The sequence below is a fragment of the Arachis ipaensis genome, chromosome B5, assembly GCF_059453495.1.
Source record: "Arachis ipaensis isolate K30076 ecotype BB chromosome B5, ASM5945349v1, whole genome shotgun sequence".
NCBI lineage: Eukaryota > Viridiplantae > Streptophyta > Magnoliopsida > Fabales > Fabaceae > Arachis > Arachis ipaensis.
In genome coordinates this window covers 148,086,277-148,108,717 of record NC_142440.1, presented here as the reverse complement: position 1 = coordinate 148,108,717, position 22,441 = coordinate 148,086,277, and the positions used below count along the sequence as shown (strand labels likewise).

General features: G+C 31.1%; 2 protein-coding genes across 2 annotated transcripts; both read right to left on the bottom strand.

Annotated features, from left to right (window-relative positions):
• Positions 1-1,453: 1,453 nt before the first annotated feature.
• LOC107644376 (uncharacterized) lies at positions 1,454-4,578 on the bottom strand. Its single transcript, XM_088487415.1, has 4 exons — positions 4,499-4,578; positions 4,029-4,366; positions 3,783-3,886; positions 1,454-1,816 (listed from the first exon to the last, which is right to left on the bottom strand). The coding sequence occupies exons 1-4, from the start codon at positions 4,576-4,578 to the stop codon at positions 1,454-1,456; spliced, it is 885 nt and encodes a 294-aa protein (XP_088343541.1).
• Positions 4,579-16,376: 11,798 nt separating this feature from the next.
• NYC1 (NAD(P)-binding Rossmann-fold superfamily protein) lies at positions 16,377-20,979 on the bottom strand. Its single transcript, XM_016348214.3, has 10 exons — positions 20,169-20,979; positions 19,985-20,063; positions 19,704-19,839; positions 19,436-19,510; positions 19,103-19,298; positions 18,429-18,497; positions 18,192-18,331; positions 17,954-18,076; positions 17,434-17,626; positions 16,377-16,973 (listed from the first exon to the last, which is right to left on the bottom strand). The coding sequence occupies exons 1-10, from the start codon at positions 20,520-20,522 to the stop codon at positions 16,788-16,790; spliced, it is 1,551 nt and encodes a 516-aa protein (XP_016203700.1). The 5' UTR covers positions 20,523-20,979; the 3' UTR covers positions 16,377-16,787.
• Positions 20,980-22,441: the final 1,462 nt, after the last annotated feature.

Here is a 22,441-nt window from a genome sequence, read left to right as displayed (position 1 = left end):
TTTAAAATAACATCGTAAATTTTGCAAAAATAACACATACATAAAGTCTTAAAAAACATCACATAAATTATAACTAGACAAAGGACACTATACTATTAATAGAAGAAAGACTTATTTATCAAAAAGTACTAATGTTTAAAGGTTGAAAAATGAATACTTATTGGGGATTTGGTTGAAAAAAAAAATTATTCATTTAGAACTAATGATGTTTAAAATAATATTTTTTTGGCCATTTCAAGTTGTATTTTATTTTAGTTAGATCAAATAATATTTATACAAATAATTAGACATGTAGAATTTATTCTTGAATGTGTCAAATATTTGTTATTAATTCTTTTTAACACCAAAAAAATATATTAAAATACATTTTCTTCTAATATAAGACACTTATTATAAAAATGTGTTTGTGTAATATATACGGGCTAACTATTTTTCTTGCTTTTGAATCAATATAATTTTTTTATTAAAAAATATCACGTAAATATTAAAAATTAGTTTTATTTTTTTTGTTTGACTATTTTTTTGAATCAATATAATACTTTTTCTTTAATGCTCCCTCATCCATATTATTATTTTTTATAAAACTCTTTTTTGTTTGTTTATATAAGTTTTTTTTATCATTATTGTTATTTCTTTTTGTATAAAATAAATTTTTTGTTTTGTACTATGATTCTATTAGTTCTATTAGAGTACTAAAGAGTACTGAGAGTATTAAAAAAATATTAAAATTTATTTAAATATCTGAAATAGAATTATAAGATAAGATAAAATAATTATTTAAATTAATGTCTTTTTCTGTAATTTTTATCTAAAAAGTAATTTTGAATAATGTAATCCAAATAACATTTAGCAGCGGTTATGGCGCCGAATAGCAGCGGTTGTCAATTCGCTGGAAGATAGCGTATGGCTAAACTTTTAGCAGCGGTTAATAGTAACCGCTGGAATAACCGCTGCTAGATGATATTTTGCTGGGATATGTTTTTGCGGCGGTTCTAACCGCTACTAAACCATAAGCTAGTCTACTTGTAGATGGCAGCGATTGTTAACTGCTGCAAAATGCCATCTGTCAAAAAGCTATGTTTCTAATATAGCAGCGGATTTGTAACCGCGGCCAAATGTCATATTATAGTTTTTTTTGTTGTTTAAATTCGAATTTTTATATATAATCATTATTTTAATTCCTTTTACGTTCTTCCACTACGTAAGTTGCTTTAATTTATTAAAACAACCAACAACTAATCAAACTAAAAAACACAATAGAACAAAAATATATACCCAAAAGTCAATCATTATAAGAGAAATTTGTCTTCAGTGCATCAATGTCTGTAAACTAGAAATAAATAACTCAAAAGTCATTAGACAGTGAACAATTAAAAATTGTTCAGATTCAAGTGTTTCTATTTCTGTTGACTTGATTCCACGATTTTTCATTCAGATCATTAGTGCTAGAATATCATCTTGCACGAGATAAGGTCGGTGCACTTCCCAAAACTTCCAGATCCGCAGCTACGTCAGGTGGCAAATCATCTCCTTGTTGCTGGATTAGGTGTCTTAACAAAATTTCCATTGTCTGTCTCTTTGCTTTTTCCTCTGCTGCCTCTGCCTTAAGTTCTGCAATCTCCTTCTGATACTCCTCAATTTGCACACCGGAGTCTGACTGCTGTGGAATATTACGAAAACACTGAGTGGGACATGGTCCGAAACCCAGTCCACAAACTCGTCCTGGGTGCTCCTTTCCAAGAACTTGTGCGAGGGAATCATTCTGTGAAAGCTCTTTGTTGGATGCGTCTTGGCCCTCAATATGCTCAATTGCTTCCTGCAGACATGCGAGATTCGGAGTTACACTAATTTTAAATCTACAGTTGTAAATCAAAAAGAAAAATGAAAATTTAAAGAACATGACTTACACCAACAACACGCGCATCTTCATTTATATACGTGCCATCCTTTTTTTTATGAGACATAGTCCATATCTCTCCTCTACCAATAGGTCTTCCTTATCGTTGCTCCTATAACATTCATGTAGACATAATCATAGTTAAAAAAAAAAACTCTATATTACAAAAAACTAAGCAAAAATATGAAACTGAATTTAAATTGATTACTTTTTCGTATTTTTTTCTAGCCAATGTTTTAGAACCTCCGGTATGTGTGTAACATTGCTTTGAACGGTTTATAGCATTTTTTCTGCACTTCTCTTAGTATACAAACAAAAAACCAAGAACATAAATGTGAACGGGATAAATTAATACGTTAGAAGTCTAGGAAATAGCCATGTACGATTTCGGAAAAAAAGCATAAGGTAAAGGTATTTTGGGTAGAAGTTTTTCTACTATCACAACAAATACAGGATATTTAGCAATAATTCAGAGGGTTTGAACATGAATAGAATGAAAAATCAATTGAATATTTGTACTTTTGTCGAATCCTTCAATCAATATTCAAGAAACCACTTCTAGTGATTTCCATCTATTCCTGATGGTTTATGGTTGGCATTTTGCTCAAAAATCCTTTTGCTATCATAAAACTTATGAAACAAATTATTTCTTGTGTTCTTCCAGTTTCTTCCTATTCTTTGTATGATTCTCTGCTTTATTCTTCCTCCTCCATCATCCTCATAGTGAAAGACTCACTACAAACATTTCACATCATAAGTAAGCAAAATCAATTAATGTGGATAATGTTACACTTGGTGGAGAATTCCAAAAGGATCGCATTGATCTAATTCTTATTGATTTCTATATTTTTCTGGAATCTTTTTTGCGTGGATGATGCAATCCCTTAGAAACTTTTCACCATCTCTAAACTTCTCTTCTTCATGATCCCTTTAATTTGTAAATTTAAAAAATAGCTTTAATAATTCTTAAGAATGGTATACTGTAAGTATAAAGTATTTGCTATCCTTTTCTTCTATGTATTTCAATCTTATATATACCTAGTCATCCTGAATTTTTTAGCTTATAGATTCTAAGTAACTGCATTTCTCCATACAATTTGATATATGGTTATTTCAATTATATATAAATTACTTACAAAGGTGTATTATATTTTAAACATTTTTTGGTAGGTTCTAGCTTATATATGGCTGGTTTAATGCAACAAATATGTCCTGCAATAGGTTGTTAATTAATCTAATCAAATGATCACTCCCAAAAAAATAAATATCAAATTCAATTGATTTCCAAATGAAAAAAGGATACTGGTAATGAAACTCATCATAATAATGTAACATATATTCAATATATTATCACCATATTGTCTAATCTGGAAGCCTTATATCCAGTAATAGTCAAGCTTATTCAAATTTACTATTTAATGTGAGGAAATTAATGCTTGTACAACAGATAACATAATAAGATGCATGATAAAGATTTTCTATATTATAGTGTGGCCCGAATCACAAAATCATCAACCAATCACGTCGGTTTAGAATTTTTTTAATTTTCTTTTCACATTTAAGCAAATGTTAATTTAATTTTTTGCTTTCATTGTGCATGGAGATTTGGGGCAACTACGTATAATTCCAACAAATGAAAACAAAAAAGAAGTCAAAACTTATAAGCAATTAAGCATGTATTTGAATGATGGGGTGAGAAAGGGATATATTATGATATGATAAAAGCCTTACTATTTAAAAAAACTGTAAAATTACCTTAAACTGGTCAAACACGTGCTCTTTGATGGCCTTGTTCATTATCTTCCAACTTTCTTCACAAATTCGTAACTATTGAAATCATCTTCCAAACTCCAAAAGAACCCGCTTAATAGGCCAGCTGCCTGACCAACTTGTTGCAACTCTTTGTTATGTTGGAGTAGATCTTCCTTTCAGGAGGAAGTGCTAATGCCTCCTTAACCGTCAGATCCATCTTTTTTGTCACGCCATTTTCTAATGGAGGAAAAAAGTGTATGACATTAGAGTTACAGAGAGAATTATAATTCAAGGAAAACTTTAAATACGATTTTTAAAATACGAGCAAAAAATAATACCGATGACATCAACTTCCCAATAATCGGTGTCCATTTTTTACCTGATGGCGTTGCCTTGATGTTCAACTTCATGTGCGGCAAACAAGTCGTCGACATGGTCATCGAACGACTCGACTTTATCCTTCTCTGGGTCATAATCTTCATCTTCTGAAGAGACATCTGCAACTTCATCGCGATCCCAATGCTCTGTGCGTGTTGCAGGAGCTCGAGTGTCACCCATGTCACTCGATGGAGCCAACTGTCTTTTATTGTGTGGTGGTCGAAATAGTACAACATTAACACGATATTGTCAAGTACTGTTGCGGGAATACGGAAGTGGAGGCGCTTTAGCACGTCGCTGTGCACTTGAAGTATTAGCTCCCGTATCTGTCGTTCCATCCTTGTGTTATAAACAAATTAGTTAGTAAATCAACCAACCTTTTACTATATACCCACAAATGAAATTGACTAAAAATCTATCCTAAAATGCAAATCAACTTTATCATTATCATGCCAGCATTGCTTAACTCACCAAGGTGGCTTGGGTTTGATTATCAGGGGCAGCAATAGTTCCGGCTGCACTACTAACGGTGTACCGGGTTTTCTAGGCATTTGATTAATCCTTTACACAGCATAAGGTCATTAGCTAGTTAGTAAGAGAACGACAATGATAGAACTCAAGAGTACACAACACTCAAACCTTTACCGACAGACTGTTGTTATAAACATACTTTTTTAAAAAATACAAAGTATAAGTTAAGTTTTTTTGTTAACTAAGTAATGTATGCTTGGGTACCATTATCTGATTGTATTTTCTTTTTCAAAAGATATTTATTTGTTCTAAGATTTGTTCAAGTAATGAAATACAAAAAATAGAACATGAAAAAAGGGGAGAGGTAGAGAAACATTGAGAATTGTGCGGTTCTTGAAGTTACATCACAAACAATTGAAACTGTGTGTTTGAAGCATCTTTTTATTTGTTTCGTAACACTAATAGTGTAGTGAAGAGCTCCAAAATTTTTAGAATCTAGATGGGAAAAGAAAAATAATAAATAGTTTTCACCTAATCCTTCAAAGGTTTTGATTGGATAAACCCTATCTCTTTCAGCCTTTTATGCGAACTGGGATATCTGCAATTGAACACGTTTAGCTTTCTGATAGAGGCTTTAAATATGTAAACCCCATTCAATTTCAAAGACGTAAAATAAATTCAAATTAATTTATCTGCCTATACTATAAAATTGAAATGAAATTAGACAAATATTAATGTTAACTTTGTTATAAAAGAATACGAGATAAAATTTGTAATTTTACCTGGGGAACTAGTAGCTATAAGGATTGGAAATCAATAATTTTATTTGAGACTCTTAAAATTCATCAACTTAATAAAAATGTTGTTCTCTGCGATATCTATAATTTTGAAAAAATAAAAGAAATTGAAGCTACATTTTTTACTAATATTTACAATAAATTTGGTTTACTAATTAATGTTGAGTTTAGTCACTAGTAATTAATCAAACATGGACCATGCATTGGTATAATTAAAGAATAGGAATACATGGAGCATATCAGCAACAAAGACAAGAAAAGTCTCAATTCTATCACAAAGGAGTTGTGGATAAACAAAGATAAAGAAAGACCCGTGCCTAAGGAAGGATAGGGACCAATGAATTATTCAACAGAGCACTTCCTTGGAGGACCATGTCCATATATATAAAAATATCAATAATACATAGACAAAATAGTTCACTCATTATTAAGTGTATTTGAAAGAACGTGTATATAGATCCTTTAGGAATTAAAGGAGTACGAAGTGGTAGGTATCATCTTCTCATACACCTTTTATATTTATTAACATATGAAAACAAAAATATAGCTTCTGAGAATGTAGATTCAAAGTTAGTTCTTTATTTTTCCCCTGTTGAAAAAAAATTAGGGGTTATTCAAAATAAGATTGACTAAGCACACTGAAATAAGAAAAGGCTAGTAAATGCATTGGTAGAAAGGAAAACCAAATCGCAAAAAAATTAAAAGAAAAATTTATTGACTATAACAAGTAGTGCCCAAATTCCAATATTCCGAAATCAAGTAGTGAGGAGATGCATAAGTAGAAATCTAATGCAATAAGCAATTCTGGGAAATCATGTTATTAGATGGAAAGAATAGATTGTGTTAATCATAAAAAGGAAAAAAAAAACCTTGGTCAACATAAGCTTGTTGTTCGGTCAGATAAATAATCATAACTATCACAAAGAAGCAACATTGAAGGAGGAAGCTACGGAAAGAAATGCATATCTCCGGTGAAGGAGAGGTTTCATAGACTTACTTTTGTTGTTGGATGAGTGACCTTGGAGTGATACCAACGGAGACTGCATTGCCGACGATGACCAAGGGTGCGACGCCAACAAATCTAGGAAGACCAAGCGACGAAGAAGGGGAGATGAAACAATGGCTGATGACACTTTAGACGGGTGGTGGCGGTAAATGCTGGTGGTCAGGCGGCGATTGTGGCGACGCTTTGGAACACGAAGAGGGTTGCAGCTCTTATGGTAGGTTTAGCCGCTTAGCAGGGTTTGTTAGCTTAGGTTTAAGTTGGGTTACGATTTTCGCATTTTAGGGGAAGGAAGCGGAGGTGGGTGAAACTAACCCCTAAAATCTTGATAACTTTTTTAATTCGTTTCATATTATTCTCTATCAAATTATTCGCTGATTAGGAAATTATTTGTTTTTACCAGCCCGTTTTCTCACATTAATTATTAATTCCTTCTTAAAAATTAATTCTGAAAGTTACATGATCTTATATTTAAAAAATAAGATTAAATTTATCCGAAATTTATAACACGTTTTTTTCATTTGAATTTCAAAAAAGATATCTAGTTAGTTATATTTTTTGGCTTGAAAGTCTATATAATTACTTGCACTCTCTCGTATAATCACAAACATGGTCATACTAGGTAGTCTTCTTCTTCTCTTATATGAATGTCTATCAGTGTTTATAATTTTCTATTTTTTTTTTCACATTTACCACTCATCCAGGTATCACCTTATCAGTTGTAAATACTTATTCATTCTTGCCTATGCATCTATTAATATTTGAAAATTACGAATCTCATTACAAAAATTGTTTCTACTTAATTTTTTTCCCGTATGACTATTTTGGTTTTTTGGACTACTTATGTTGTATTCAAAATATGGACTTAACATTATTATATTTTTTTATGATTTAAAAAAAAAATAATAAGTAATATAATCTATTTTAAGTTAAACAAGGTAATTTTGTTTTGTATAGTTTTTTTTTCGATTATTGTTGTTCTATGTAATGAGTGACAATGATTAATTTTTAATAGATATTTAATGTCACTGACCATTTTGAATTTATTTTGGATTGTGATTGTTGTTTGTGAAATATTAAATTAATGTTAAATTATTCAGACTTCTTTTATTCTATCTTTCTCCATGGCTTTATATGAAACAGACTTCTTTTATTCTATCTATGATTATTCTTGGTCCCAAGAGGCCTGGTAAGGACATAGATATCTATTTGGAGCCCTTGGTTGATGAGTTGAAGCAACTGTGGGATGGTGTTGAAACTTATGATGCTAACAAGAGAAACACTTTCAACATGTGCGCGGCACTAATGTGGACTATCAGCAACTTTCCGGGGTTGAAAAATTATCTGGGTGGAATACACATAGTGGGTTAGCGTGTCCTACATGTAACGTGGACGCTAAGGTTCAGTGGCAGACATTCAGTTAAAAATGGTGTTACATGGGTCATCGCCGCTTTTTGACTCAGGGCCATAAGTATAGACTAGACCGGAATAGATTTGACGGGCAAGTCGAAAGCAGAGATCCACCGAGAAAGTTATCTGGAACGGATGTCTTGAGGCAACAATCTAATGTATCGGTTTCATTTGGGCAGCAGTCAACTGTGACAGCAAAAAAAAAAAAAGACGCAGTGGTCAAGATGTAGATCAAGAAGACTCGCCCTGGAAAAAGAGGAGTGTGTTCTTTGACCTTCTGTACTAGGAGGATCGTATGTTGCATCATAACCTTGATGTGATGCATATAGAGAAAAATATTTGTGACAATGGGGTCTTCACTATCCTAAACGATAGTGCCAAATCAAAGGACAATCTTAAAGCGCATAAAGATTTACAAAGCATGGGCATAAGGCGTGAATTGTGGCCGGGTGAAGGTGGTAAATATTCTTCAGCAATATTCACAATGTCGAATCCACAAAAGAATGTGTTCTTGAAGACTCTACAGAACGTGGTCTTTCCAGATGGTTACTCTAGTAATACGGCTTGTTGTGTTGACTTGCGACAGCGCAAGTTGTCTGGGTTGAAAAGTCACGACTGCCACATTATAATGGAACAATTACTTCCTATTTTGGTGAAGAATGCATTGCCGGTTCCGGTGTCGACTGTGATTGCAAATTTGTCATCATTTTTTTGAAAACTCTATGGGAAAGCTGTAAACCCTATGCAGCTTGGTGACCTTCAAAATCATGTTGTAGAAACTCTGTGTCAGATGGAAATGATTTTTCTCCCATCCTTCTTCATTGTCATGGTTCACCTTACGGTGCATCTCGTTGATGAAATAAAACTTGGTGGCTTGGTACATTATCGGTGGATGTATCCAATAGAAAGGTTAGCTCGCTAATAAACTCCTTTAATACATTCAATTCATTTACTTGCGTATATACTGAGTGTTATGTCCTATTTTTATAAAAGGTATCTAGGTCGATTGAAGCAATACGTGCATAATAGGGCACAAACAGAAGGCTCAATTGCGGATGACTATTTATCTGAGGAAATTTTGACTTTCTATTCTAGATATTTGGATAATATTGAGAGTAGAATCAATTGACCAAGGCGAGTTGATGATCAACATGTTAATGTCACCCAACATTTAGGGGAAACTATGTTTCCAAATATTGGAAAGGCTTCGAGGGTTATTTCACATTTTGGACTCTCTCCAATAGAAAAACATCAGGCTCATTGTCATATGCTTGTCAATTGCGAGGCCGTCGTTCCGTTTCTTGAGTAAGTATGCACATGTATTTCCTAAACACGAGCATAACTTTTTTCACCCATTGAGTAGTAGGACTAATTTCCTGTTGTGTCATAAAGTCAATTTAGGGTAGAAACAAAACGAAGATTACGGACTCAAACAAGGTCACAATCTAAGATAGACAGTGTTGTGCATGCAGAATTTTCGGTTGGTTCAAGCATGAGGTTCCTATAGATTTAACTTGACCAATGTCTTCTTTTTACAATTTGAACTTTATGAACCTCTATTTTTATATAAACGATGGATGTTATGGTGCTAGGTTCCAATGGATAGTACGCATCATTCGAAAGAAATGAAGTTGCTAGCATGCGGTCTCATACTTCAGGCAAGACGTTTTGGGGCGTACAACGTCAATGGGTACAAGTTTAGAACTATCGCAAAGGAAGACGGGCTAAAAATCCAAAATAGTGGAGTTTATGTATCATCTAATACAAGAAGTTATGCAAGCATGTGTGACAATAGAGTGGCTGTTGATAGTGTTCCATTTATAGAAAAATTGTGGACATTATTGAATTGAATTACAGCTGTCATTTCACAGTGGTTTTGTTCAAATGTATTTGGGCTGATACAACCACGAGCAGACGCATCAAACAAGACCATCTAGACCTTACCAGCATTAATTTCACTCGTCAGATACACACCGGTGACCACGAAGACGATGAACCGTACATATTGGTATCAGAAGCTCATCTCGTATACTATGTGCATGACAAAGTAGATAAAGACTAGAGTGTAGTGGTTCATATAAAACCACGAGAATCGTATGACATGGGAGGAGATTATGAAGAAGTTGAAGTGACTTTTTCTCAACAGCCAGTGTTGAAGATGTCAGCAGCAGGTGATATCGGTGATTTACAGTTGACAAGAGATGATGATGCAGAAGACCCAACAGACAAAGTTAATGAGAATTTTGATGATGTGGCACAGTGAAAATATGGAAAACGTGAACGTCATTTATAGAAGATCTGTGTGTGATTAATAAGTTTAATAGATCATTATGATGTACGTAGTTTGTTGGTTACACTACTATCTATATTTTCGTATTTCAAATAAAAGTAGTTTACCGTTTCTTTCCACCTTTTGTTGCTAGCAAAAGATAGTTTACAATTTAGTATTTATGTTGATTTTATTATTGTTGGTCTTAATTTCCAGTGAAAAAATAATGATAGTGAGTATATTAATATCAATTTCTATATTGTTACGACTGACCAATATAGTAAACATAAAATGGTGGTGTAACAGGATAAATAAAACGGAGAACTTCTCATCATGATGTGCAAGCACAACATTTGCTAACGAAATGGCTACAGCCTCTCCATTTTCTTCATTAGAACATGCAATTACTGTTGCTAGAGACATATGGTTTCGTAAATTGAATATTAAATGTTGGTTGGAGGCTATATCAGGATGATCTTGTTCTAACGAATACTTGAAAACGGCGAGCGAAGTTACTATGCAGGTTTATTCGTTAGCCATAATCTTAAACTTGTGTTAAATTATATTTTGAATAGCATAAATTTTAAGTTGATATATGCTAACAAATTTGATGCAATAATATATATTAATTTAGTGTTCAAATTTGCAGGAACTTGATGAATGTAGATCAATGTACGAGGAGAAATTCGGGTATATTTTTGTGACATGTGCAACTGGTAGAATCTCTGAAGACATACTTGATGAATTAAAGGTTAAAAATAAATATCTAGCATAGAAAGTGCATCATAGAGAAACATTCATGATTTACAAAAAAGACCATGAACTATACATTTTATTGTGGTGCAGATGCGCCATAGAAACACGCATGTTGTTGAGTTGGATATTGCTTCAAAAGAGGAAATAAAGTATATAGAATTGCACATTACAGAACTTCTTTCCAAGAAATCTGTCCAAACTATTGACAAAGGAGATGGTAGTTGTTTATCTTATTTTTTGTTTAGTTTCAAGGTTCCTTAGCCATGTTAATGCACATTTTTTTTCTAATTACTAGCTAATGACCTGGGAATTATCACTTTCATGTGAGTAGACTTAGATTGTTGTATGCATGTTGATATTTTCAGTGTCAGCTGAATATTCAGGTAAAATAGCTAATGACACTCTAGATGAGGCAGAGACTGATTCCGAAGATAATTTAGATGATATCTCCTTCGGTGGAATTGATATCTCCAGGCAGTTTGAGCTCAATAAGGCTGCGGAAGAAGAAAATGAAACCTTATACGCCCAATAAAGAGAACATGATGTACATGCTGTAAAAAGGAGCTTCAATCTAAACAAAAAGCTATAGCTTGGAGATAACTTATCAGATCTATTATCACGTGAAAGCTGTAGATTTGTGATAGAGTATTTCTGGCCAGGTCAATACGATGTTGAAAAGAAATTTTGACTCAATACTTGGTTGTCTACTTTGGGAATTCTAATTTTTATACTCTATTAAACTTTGTTTTGACTTTAAAAATTTAGATGTTAACTTGATTTTCTCTTTAATGTTTATGCTTGATTGCAAGTTTAACAGGCGCTAATAGTACACGAGAAAACGTAATTCGTAAATTTGTGCACATTAATTAATCACTATATGTTTTTTTAATTCATTAATTTTTTTTTTTACTTAACACAAATCCAAAAATGTATGTAATGCATTAAGTTACAGTGGTTGAAACATTTTTTTCAAAAAAAAAAATAGTGAGAAGTTAAGTTGATTTTACAAGGCAACGTTTAAGTAAACAAATTTGATAAAAAAAATATATTGCAGCGGTTGGAAAAAAACCGTTGCAAAAAGAGTATATTATTTTTACAAATCGACATTTTGTGGCGGTTAAAGCAAAACTGCTGCAAAATGAGAAGCTTTTGGTAGTCCCTCCCTAATCCGTCGCAGCAACCGCTACCAGATCACTTTTAAACAAAATAAATTTTGCAAAATTAATTTTATACAAATTTTCGTTTACAAAAGTCAATCCAACACACACTCAGTGGTGGCTGATTTTATATATATATATATATATATACATAACATGCTTTTTATTTGTTTATTAACATTTTTTATAATTTTATACGTAAATCATACTAGAGTATTGTAAGTTATCTTTTTGTATATAAATTATGTTACCCCATAGTACTTTAGTTTAAAAATACTATAAATCATGCTACTCTGGAATGAGTTATATTGAATTTGAAAAGCTCAAAACTCTGGGACAATTTATATGCATTTTTAAAATGAGTTCAATGTATAAATTGTGTCTTAAAATGTGGTAATTTATATATTATCAAAAGCATAACACATTGAGACGATTTATATATTAACAGAAACAAAAAATTCACGTTTTAAAATTTGGTTTAAGAGAATTTAAAAAATATTGATTTTCTTTTATTTTATTTAAATAAAAAAGCCTAACGTTTAGTTAGTTAAAATATAATGTCGTTCAATAAAAAATTCAATCATATTGTTATATATAAGAATTTTGTTCATCAGTAACTACTTGAGTTTGATCTTTTAGAAGGGATGAAGACTTCCAATGATATATGGCATGATTAGTTATTATATTATTTTAATAAAATTATGCTACTACGTGAATACTAAAAATAATTATTAAATTAATTTTTTATATAAAATATATATTAAAATATAAAATATATATTAAAAATAAATTAAAAAATATATATTTTTATATACAAATAAATAATGATTAATTTAGTGATTAATTTTTTTAAAAATTTTAAAATAAAAATATTGATAAAATAGTGATAAAATATAATTATCTTTAAATTTGTAATATTTATTATTTATAAACTCTATTATTTTAATTTAATAATAATTATTTTATCATTTTATTAACATTGTCATTTTAGAAGAATCTGATCTAATTTTTAGTATATACATAATTTTTTTATTATATAAGTTTAGATATAACGAATTTCAGTTTTCCATACATTATAAATTTAAATGCATAGATAATGTCTGTTAGAATATTTTAATTCAATATTGCAGTTAATATATTATATTTGATAACTTAAAATGCATATATAATCATACCCTTTAATTAAAAATTCACTAAAAAAAATATTTAATTAATCAATTATATTAAGTATATATATTAAAATTAGTTGTTAAAATTTGTTATTAATATAAAATACATATTAAAATATAAATATATATTAAAAATAAATTAAAATAATAAATGTATTTATATATAAATACATAATTATTAATTTTAATATATAAATAATATTTTTGTTAATCAATATTGATAATTTGGGAGACAGAATGCTAAAAAGATCTAAGAAAAATAATTGAAAGGTTGAGAACAACTATAACACACGTGTCCAACAAACTCTTTAATAAGGCACTAGTATTCCTAGATGACATGGATTAATGAAAACAATTCATACACTGTTATCTCATTATTATTACGAGAGGTTGATGTTGATGAGTATATCATAAATCACAATCAAGAATGAACTTCATACATATAAAGTTTCACATTACTCTTACAAAATAACAAAGTGGGTGCCACTCAAATATGTTGTCTCTTTCCACTTAATTAACCACTTAGCCCCACAGGGCACACAACATGAGCCAAATGGCATATTTCATTATTTTGATGCTGACAAAATATTTATGATTAATCATATTATTTGTAAGTGCAAATCACTAATATAGATAGATAGATACTTAGATAGGCTTATAAAGTTTTCTCAGAGTTCGTAATTTGTGAGATTACTTTAATTAAGGCCTAGTTAACATATATATGTTTATGCAAGTTGATATAGGTGATTAGGTGTAGTTAATAAACTTAGAGTCGAGCTACGCATTTAGGATTAGAATTTTTTTTAAATTACGGAATAATTATTCATATTTTTTCTTTTCTGCCGACAAAAATTACAGTCCTTACTCTTGTTAACGTATATATGCTTTACCTATTACTTTATATACGAGACATGTAATTTTATGTGAAATTATTAATAAAAACAATAAGAAGTTTTCAACAAAAAGAAGAAAGAAGGAAGGATAGTTTTAGTGTGAGTTTGGTTGGGAGAGAGAGCGAGAATAGGAGAAAGTGTAGTCATGTGTTTAGTTTTTTGTTAGTAAGTGTTTTGAGTGAGTTATTGAACCAACTTGATTACAAATAGACTTGTATTAGCAAAAATAGTATAGGAAAAAAAAAACAGCAAAATCATCTTGAAGCTTTCATATAAAACTTTAATTATGCAATATAAAATAATAAAATGTTTAACAAATTGCTTATGCACTCATGACTTATTGGAAAGACATTGTCTTTGCTCATTTAGTCATGTAAATAGGAAGGAAAAGAATTATGATGTATGTAAGACAGTATCTTAATTTAAAATGAGGAGGCTTTCTCACCAATTTAACATACTTATCCTTCTTTCTATTTTGAATTTTGATTAGTCTGCCACTGTGACCACTTAAAAGAAGAAGTATCTGCTAATGAGTTATAGCACAAATGGCATAGTCTCTCCATACTCAATTAAGAGGTTGCGGGTTTGAGTCTCCTATCTTTGATTAAAAAAAAAAATTAAATAAAGAAAAAAGAAAAAGAAAGAAAGAAGAAGTATCCTTTGAAAATTAAAATAAAAAAAATCCATAATTATAGGTCATATATCTAACTACCATTTCCATGACCACCTTCAGTAGTTTAAAGACAATAAGCAAGAGCATCACACTCCAGCAGATACTTTTACACAGGCCAAATCAAAACTAACAGCAAGTATAACTACCTATATATACCAATAATGTACCTTAGCTTATATTATTTATCTCTATAATCCCTTCAACTCTCCACCATTTAAGCCGAATGAAAATTCATAATCCTCCAACTTCAAACTCTTAGTCACGTAAGCTTTTATTTCAAATTTGCTTACTTGAACACTCAACTCTCAAGGCCTAAACAAACAAATATGGATGACCTATAAAATTAGACACATAAAACTAGAGCAACAATTCAGAATATGCAAAGTGTACAGAAATTGAAATTCAAAATCAAATTACAATGAATAATTGAATTCCAATTTCCAACAATATACAAGCTTTGATAATAAAAAAAACACACACACATACACAGACGCACGCACTATACAATGTGTAAAGAAGATGAAAAATAAAACATAACAAAAAAATGCAAGTATATATTATTGATGCATGGGCACACATGATTTGAGCAGAGCAGGTACTTTATTGTGCAGAGTACATGAAAAAAAGATGCGTGCTCTTTCTTTTTTTCAATTTGGTGAATATTAGATGAATTTTTTGTTTGTTCAGATGGATTAGATAATTCCTAATTTTAAGTATTTTAAGTATTTCAGTAGCACAACACACCTACGCTACACAATGCACACTCATCCACACACAACAATTAGATGAATTCTTTAAAATTTGGTTTTTATTTTATTAGTAAGGCCTTCATGTAAACAAGATTAAGAGCAGCAGCCCAAAAAACTACTTTTTTTTATATATATATTTTCAATATATTAAACTGTATAAAAAATTTTAAAATTTTATATTGTTATACTATTAAATGTATTCTTAAAAAAATCTAATTAGTCATTTCAAATTATTTATGACGCCTTATCAACTTTCGCAGAAAGATTTTAATTAAGAAGTCAAATATTTAAATAAAATGATTTACAAATAAACATTTCAAATAGTTTCATTAGTTATTCAATAAATTGAACCTAAAAGAAGAAGAAAGAAAGAATAACAGATTGTTTGGATTGAGGGAATTTGAAGAGAAAAAAAATAGGAGGAGAGAAAATGGATGGAAAAGTAAATTTTTTATTGTTTGGATGAGAAAAGCAAATAGAAGAAAAAAAAATTAATATAAGACCTACTAAATTATTTTCTATCCACAAATGAGATAAAAATGAATAGAAATATGACAAATATAAATAAAATTACATATTTATCCCTTATCATTAATAAATTATAATTTATATATAATATAGATAAAATATTAATGTAATTTTATATTATTATGATTTTTTTTCTCATTTTTCTTTCCATCCAAACAAAAAAAAATTTTTTTCTCTCCATTTTCTTTCCATCTATTTTCTCTTCATCCAAACAACATACAAATAACTCTAATTTTCCTTCTATTTTCTTTCCTCTCATTTTCTTTCCTCTTATTTTCTTTCCTTCCATTTTAACTCTAATCTCCTACTAAGAGATTTTGACTTTAAATATTAGAATCAACAAAATATTTTTTCCTGAGTAGCAATACTCTTGAGGGAAATATTACTCATTTATTTTTCTTCCATAAACAGAATTGATACAAAGCAAAAATAGCAAACTTTGTAATATGATGACTGACCTATGTTCAACAAAACTTTCAAAGTAAAGCTCCCTTAATAGATATATAATGTTGAAATAAATATATTGGAGATAAAAGATAAGATCCTTTCACTAGAGTCTACAATATAAAAGAAAGCTATACATACTATAATAAGCATCTCAATAGAGAATGCTCAACTTGAATGCAATAATGCAGCCTATACACAAAGCTCAGACAAGACATTTATATTTAGCAACTTATAACATGGTAGAACAAAATGTCTAAGCTAAATGGTTGAAGACAATTTAGGTGGACATGGTGGAAAAAAGACAGATCCACCTTGTTTTATGTTATTGTGTAGAATCATTTTATGTTGTTGTCTTTTGGTGATTTCAGGAACCAATTTGGCACCTCTACTAGACAAGCTTATATGCACTTTATCAAATGGAGCACCAAAACAACCTCGTCATGTTCCAGGCATGTTGTTACCCGTGCTGGAAAGGATTATGAAGGCGCAAACGACCGAGAGCGAGAACACCGATAGCCACGTGTTCTCCGTGTACATTTCCATTGCGTCGGTGAATGAGAACCGTGCACGATTTTCGGCCCAGTTCCGAAGCCGATCGGCCTCAGCCGCATACAGTGCTCTACCCTGAAATGTAAGCATAGGCTGCAGTGTAAGTCCTTGCTCAAAATATATATTTCCATTAGCTATATAAAATTCCATTTATTCTAGACAAAATTCCAGTTTAAGCAAAAGGGTTACACTAAACGACTCAATGAGCTTCAAGATTTTACATACATTAGCTATCAAGAGAAAATTCAATTGACTAACAACAGCAAATACTCTCTTCGTTTCAAAATAACTCTTGCTTTCACTTTTTTTGGTTCATTGAAACATTAATGTATCTAGAATCTAGATAGATTAATGTTTCAAAGAACCAAAAAAAACGAAAATATTTTGAAACGGAGGGAGTAGTTTCAATGAAATTTTAGGACTAATTATGTTTGGAAGTATTGCAAGATCTGATTCTTCTATAAATTACTTGTAGTACAAGAAGAAATGAATAATATTGGTATAACACAACAGATCAATAGAGAATCACCCTTACCTCATCATCGAACCAGCGACCTCGCCGTAACCATGCAGTTACCAAAGCAAGTAAAATTCTTGGAGGTGTCAAGTAATTGATGGCTTTGCCTGTTCCCTTAATGACACGCATCCGTGGAACTAACGTTCTTGCAACAGTTTCCGGAAGCTCGCAGATGATGTTAAACATTTGCCTGTTTTGGACAGTTGAGCCACTGCGCACAAGCCGAAGTTTGGACAATTAAGCAATACTCATTCAAAATACAAGGAAATTCTCAATTCTTGGAGAATGACAGAATCGCCTTTGGCGAAGATAAAGAAAAGGTGACTCCTCACATGAAGTTGACACGTATTATGTTAAAAAATCGAGTCAAACATGTCAAACTATCTAACGGATTTCAGTTATATTCACATGAAAATATCTGCATGCGTAGAGCCACCGAAAGAAAAATATGATGGAACTTTCCAAATTCACAGGATTCGGAAATAAATCCAAGCAAGATTACGATTCCACGAGAATAGCCTTGTGACAAAAGACATACCTTAAAAGCAAATCTGTAAGAACCATGCCTGGAGATGCCGTATGAACACCTACTTTGGATCGCTTACATTCCTTCAACAATGATCCTTGAAGTTGCCTAAGACCGCATTTTGTAGAACCATATCTGCACATTAATTGTAAGGGACAACAAATTGTAAGCATCATTGGCAACACCATCGATCATGACTTTACAGGAACATATGTTTTCTAGAAACTACTTGCTCCAGAGAATTACTCACACAGCTGTGAGAGGTGTGCTGGAACCACCGGAACCGGCACCGTCCATGTTAAATATGTGCCCTGCCCTGTTTTGGTTTCTCATAATACGCATGGCTTCTCGAGTGCAAAGTATGGATCCGACCAAATTTGTTGAGACAATCTATAATTATTAGAAACATACCAAGAATGGATGAGTATTAACCTTGTCCAAATTTGATTTTAACGAAATGAATAAGGTACTAGTCATCAATAATTACCTGCTTAATGTCTTCATCACTAAATTGAAGCAGTGGTCTAAACCCTTTATTTGTTCCGGCATTGTTTATCTGTTGAAGAGTTTGAATGACAAAATCCAAAAGATTAGAAGCAAAAACATAGAAATTGCATTATCAATTATATAAGGAATGCTTAGATGTTTATCAATGAGGAAACTTAAATTTCACAGAAGAGATAATAGAGTGCAAGCAAAGCCAAAGCCAATTCAGATATATAAATATCCATTCAAGGCATACCATCATCACATTACTGAATGTAAATATCACAATTCTCATCTCTATTCCAAATACTAAATTGTAAAGCCTATATGAAGTATGAAATATGACACATGCTCAAATAAAGTAAGGGATACAAGTTTTCTTTCATAGTCATACTTTTTGTATAAATAAATGCTTAGACAATATAATCCCAAAATAATAACTAACAAACAAACAACAACTTAGCCTTATCCTGCTTGGCAGGTCCAAGTGCATGGATCAAACAATATTGTAGTTCCCTATCAATTATCATTACTATAATTTAATCCCAAAACCAATATGTTCTTATTAGCTTTTACAACCCAACATTCAGTCCCACACAACATTCTTCTATAGTGCTTATTCATAAAACTCAAGATTCTCAACGGCGAGAAATCGAGAATAGCCACAACACTTACCCAAATATCAATATGTCCAAGCTCATTTACAGCAAAGTTTGCCAATCTTTGCACATCTTCCGGCTCGCAAACATCACAAGCAATGCCTACCACTTTTGCATGAGAAAGTTTCGTCAAAGATGAACCAAACACATTGGAAATGCCTTCCTTTAGGTTTTCCTCCAGCTCTTTAACAGTTTCTTGCACAGACTCGGGGCTGCCTTCACCAAATGCGAGCACCGAAGCAATAGCATGGTGTAAGTAAAACGTAGTACATCAAAACTAACCAAACATTAAATATAGTACTCTGATCTCTTAAGAAAACCAAACAGTTCCCCTAATAGAGAATACCACCTGCGAGAGGTAACAACGACTCGGTCTCCAGAAAGAAGGAATTCGCGAGCCAGGGCTTTCCCCAACCCCCTTGTGCTGCAGCAAATCATTCAGAACAAGCAACAAATAAAGCAATGTCATACAAAAACAAAAGATAATTGTATTTTAATATCATTAAAGTAACTTCTAACTACTACTAACATAAGTCTGCACAACTTCATTGAACATAAACAATTATGGGAATCAAATACCAATAATTGGAGAAGAGGCCTTAAGTTAATGTATATACCTGCCAGTTATTACAACATTACGTGGACCAGCACGACAATGTTCCTCCAAAACCATGTTAGCACCAATCATTGTCCCAATGATAATTCCTCCAAGCCAGCTATACCATATAAGTGCATCCAATTGACTATCTCCACCTTCACAAATATAATAACAAATGCATATTAGAGCAAGGAATTAAGTTCTAAGTGCTTACAATGTAACTAGAAATTAATCTCTTAGAGCAAATAGATTTCCATACACATTTTTCAATTGGGAAACTGAAGTTGTATGAGGGCCAACCTGACATCTGAAATCCAATTGCAAGGATGACCCCAGTGCTCATCATAGTCACAATATACCTTCCAATTTGTATGGCAATCTTGAATACAACACAAGATAGAAATAAGAAAAAAAGGGGGGCAATTTTGAATAGTAATAACTAATAAGATGACTATATTTATTAAAAAAAAAAAAAACAACTTACTGATGATAGCACTTCCTCAACCTTGACGACAGCTTGGCGATACTCATCATCTGATTTGGAACCCATCATGAAATTCCTCAATAGAATAGACCTGAGTGAGTTCCAAAACCCACCTACCTTTTTGTCTTTCAATTCATCATTTTTCTTCAAATTTCTAATCTTTTTGTCCTTCAAATCACCCCCATCTTCAGTCCTAAACGCCCTGCACTGTTGCTTCACATAAAGCCCTTCACAATTATGCCCAAAACCAAGCACCCCAAGTGAAGAACTTGAGGAGCTGCTCCTATGAAACCTTGTTCTGTGTTGGTTGCTGAAACTCTCTGGAAAAACATGGATCTTCATAACTGTAGCCATAGTTAGAATTCAGCAGATCCAAAGTTCATGGAACAAACCACAAAAGAAAATGTTAGAACAAGTTTGGTGAATACTGAAAAAATAAGAAAAACTGTTGAATTTTGAGTGGCTTCGTTCAGGTTTATTTATTGTTATCCATTGTTGGTGAAAAATGAAAACAATGTTTTTGTAATTTTGTGGCTAGAGTATATGAAAAGAGAGAAAATATCTCAAGGGAAAGAAACCACCGATTCAAGTGGGACATGTACAAACGTAAGAAGGAACTGAGTTGAGTGTGATGACCACACGTTACAGAAACCTCATCTTCATTGGATTGGTTGACACGTGGCAATGTGGGTCTGTGTCCACCTCACTTTTTCAGTTTTACTTTTTTTCCCACTTCTACCTTCGAACTGGAGCTGGAACAGTATTTGGATTATGATTACAGGTAAAAGACAATGTTGAAAGTTCTAGTTTCGATTTAGTCCTAACTAGAGAGTACTTATTTGAAATGTTAATGTTAATCTTTTTGTTTTTCTTGATTAAAATATTATTTATAAATTTTTGCGTGAACTCAGCAAAATAAAAACATTGGGAAACTCTTTTAATGGAAACAAAATTTGCCACCATTATTAACGTGAACGTAACGATAAATGTTATTTAGATTTGAAGTGTGTGTTACTGTTTACATTTTTAGTTTTTTACAAGTTGCAGCCATGTTATTATCATGACATAACATTTATTTCTATATACTTTAAAAAATTATGAAAAATAAAACAATTACTGATTACGCTTTTTAAATTATTTTTCATTGCTTTTTCTAACAGGTGATTGAATTATATTGCCTGTGGAGAAGGAAAAAGAAAAATGGGGAGAAAATAGAAAAGAATGAATGATGCGAGATTATACTTCAATATTATATATATGTGGTGGCAAGAAAATTTGTTTGGGTAGGCATGTTTTCCCGCCGCATTAAAATGCAATTGTGGATATAAGTAGAGTGTCCCTTCAAATAAAAAAAAAAATTATGGTGCATTCCGTTTGTGTTTTTATTTTTTGTTTTATTTTTAATATTTTTTATTTTTATTATTTTTATAAAATCTAAAAAATAAAAAATATTTTAAAAAAATACAAACCAAACGTCCCCTTAAAATTCATAATTATAAGAAAAGTCTCTTAATTGTAATAGTAGTATAGTGCTGAAAAAGGCTAAGCTTAAAATATTGTCTTAATTAATACAGACGAATATTTAGGGGGAAAATGCATATGAATTCAGTTCTTAAGTTTCTTTGGAAAAAAAAAATTCTTAAGTTGGCAAGGAGGATGATATATATTGCTCGTTTGTTTCTGTAGTCAACAAGAATACTTTTGTAGAAGCAAAAACAAAAGAATGTTTTATATTTTGATATATTTATAGGAATACTTTTTTATTATAATTAATATCAATTAATTATTTAATATGATAAATATATAAGCATTTTTTTCATGTAAAATTATAACAATTTTACTATGTTTACACAATTACACTTTTTATAATAATAATACTGTTTTAACATCAGTATTTTTTTAATAATTAAATATGTGTTTTCTTTATTTTGTTAATTAACAAATAATTTAAATATATAATTAATTACTAACAGCTATACTTATATACGAGTGTCAAGATAAAGTATTTGGTATATGGTGTTTTTTAAATTATAATAATTTATAAAACATGGTTTTTTTAACAATTATGAGGTATAATCATTTTATTATATACTTACTTATTATTATAAACTATAAAATATAATGATTAATTATATACTAACTATATTATCTTTTTAATAAAGTTTTAATTAAAAATATTTTTAATATATAGTAGCATGCATATATATATATATATATAGTAAAAAAAGGCCCATTTAAAAAAAGAAAGAATTTTTCGCAATTTGGGTTTTGTA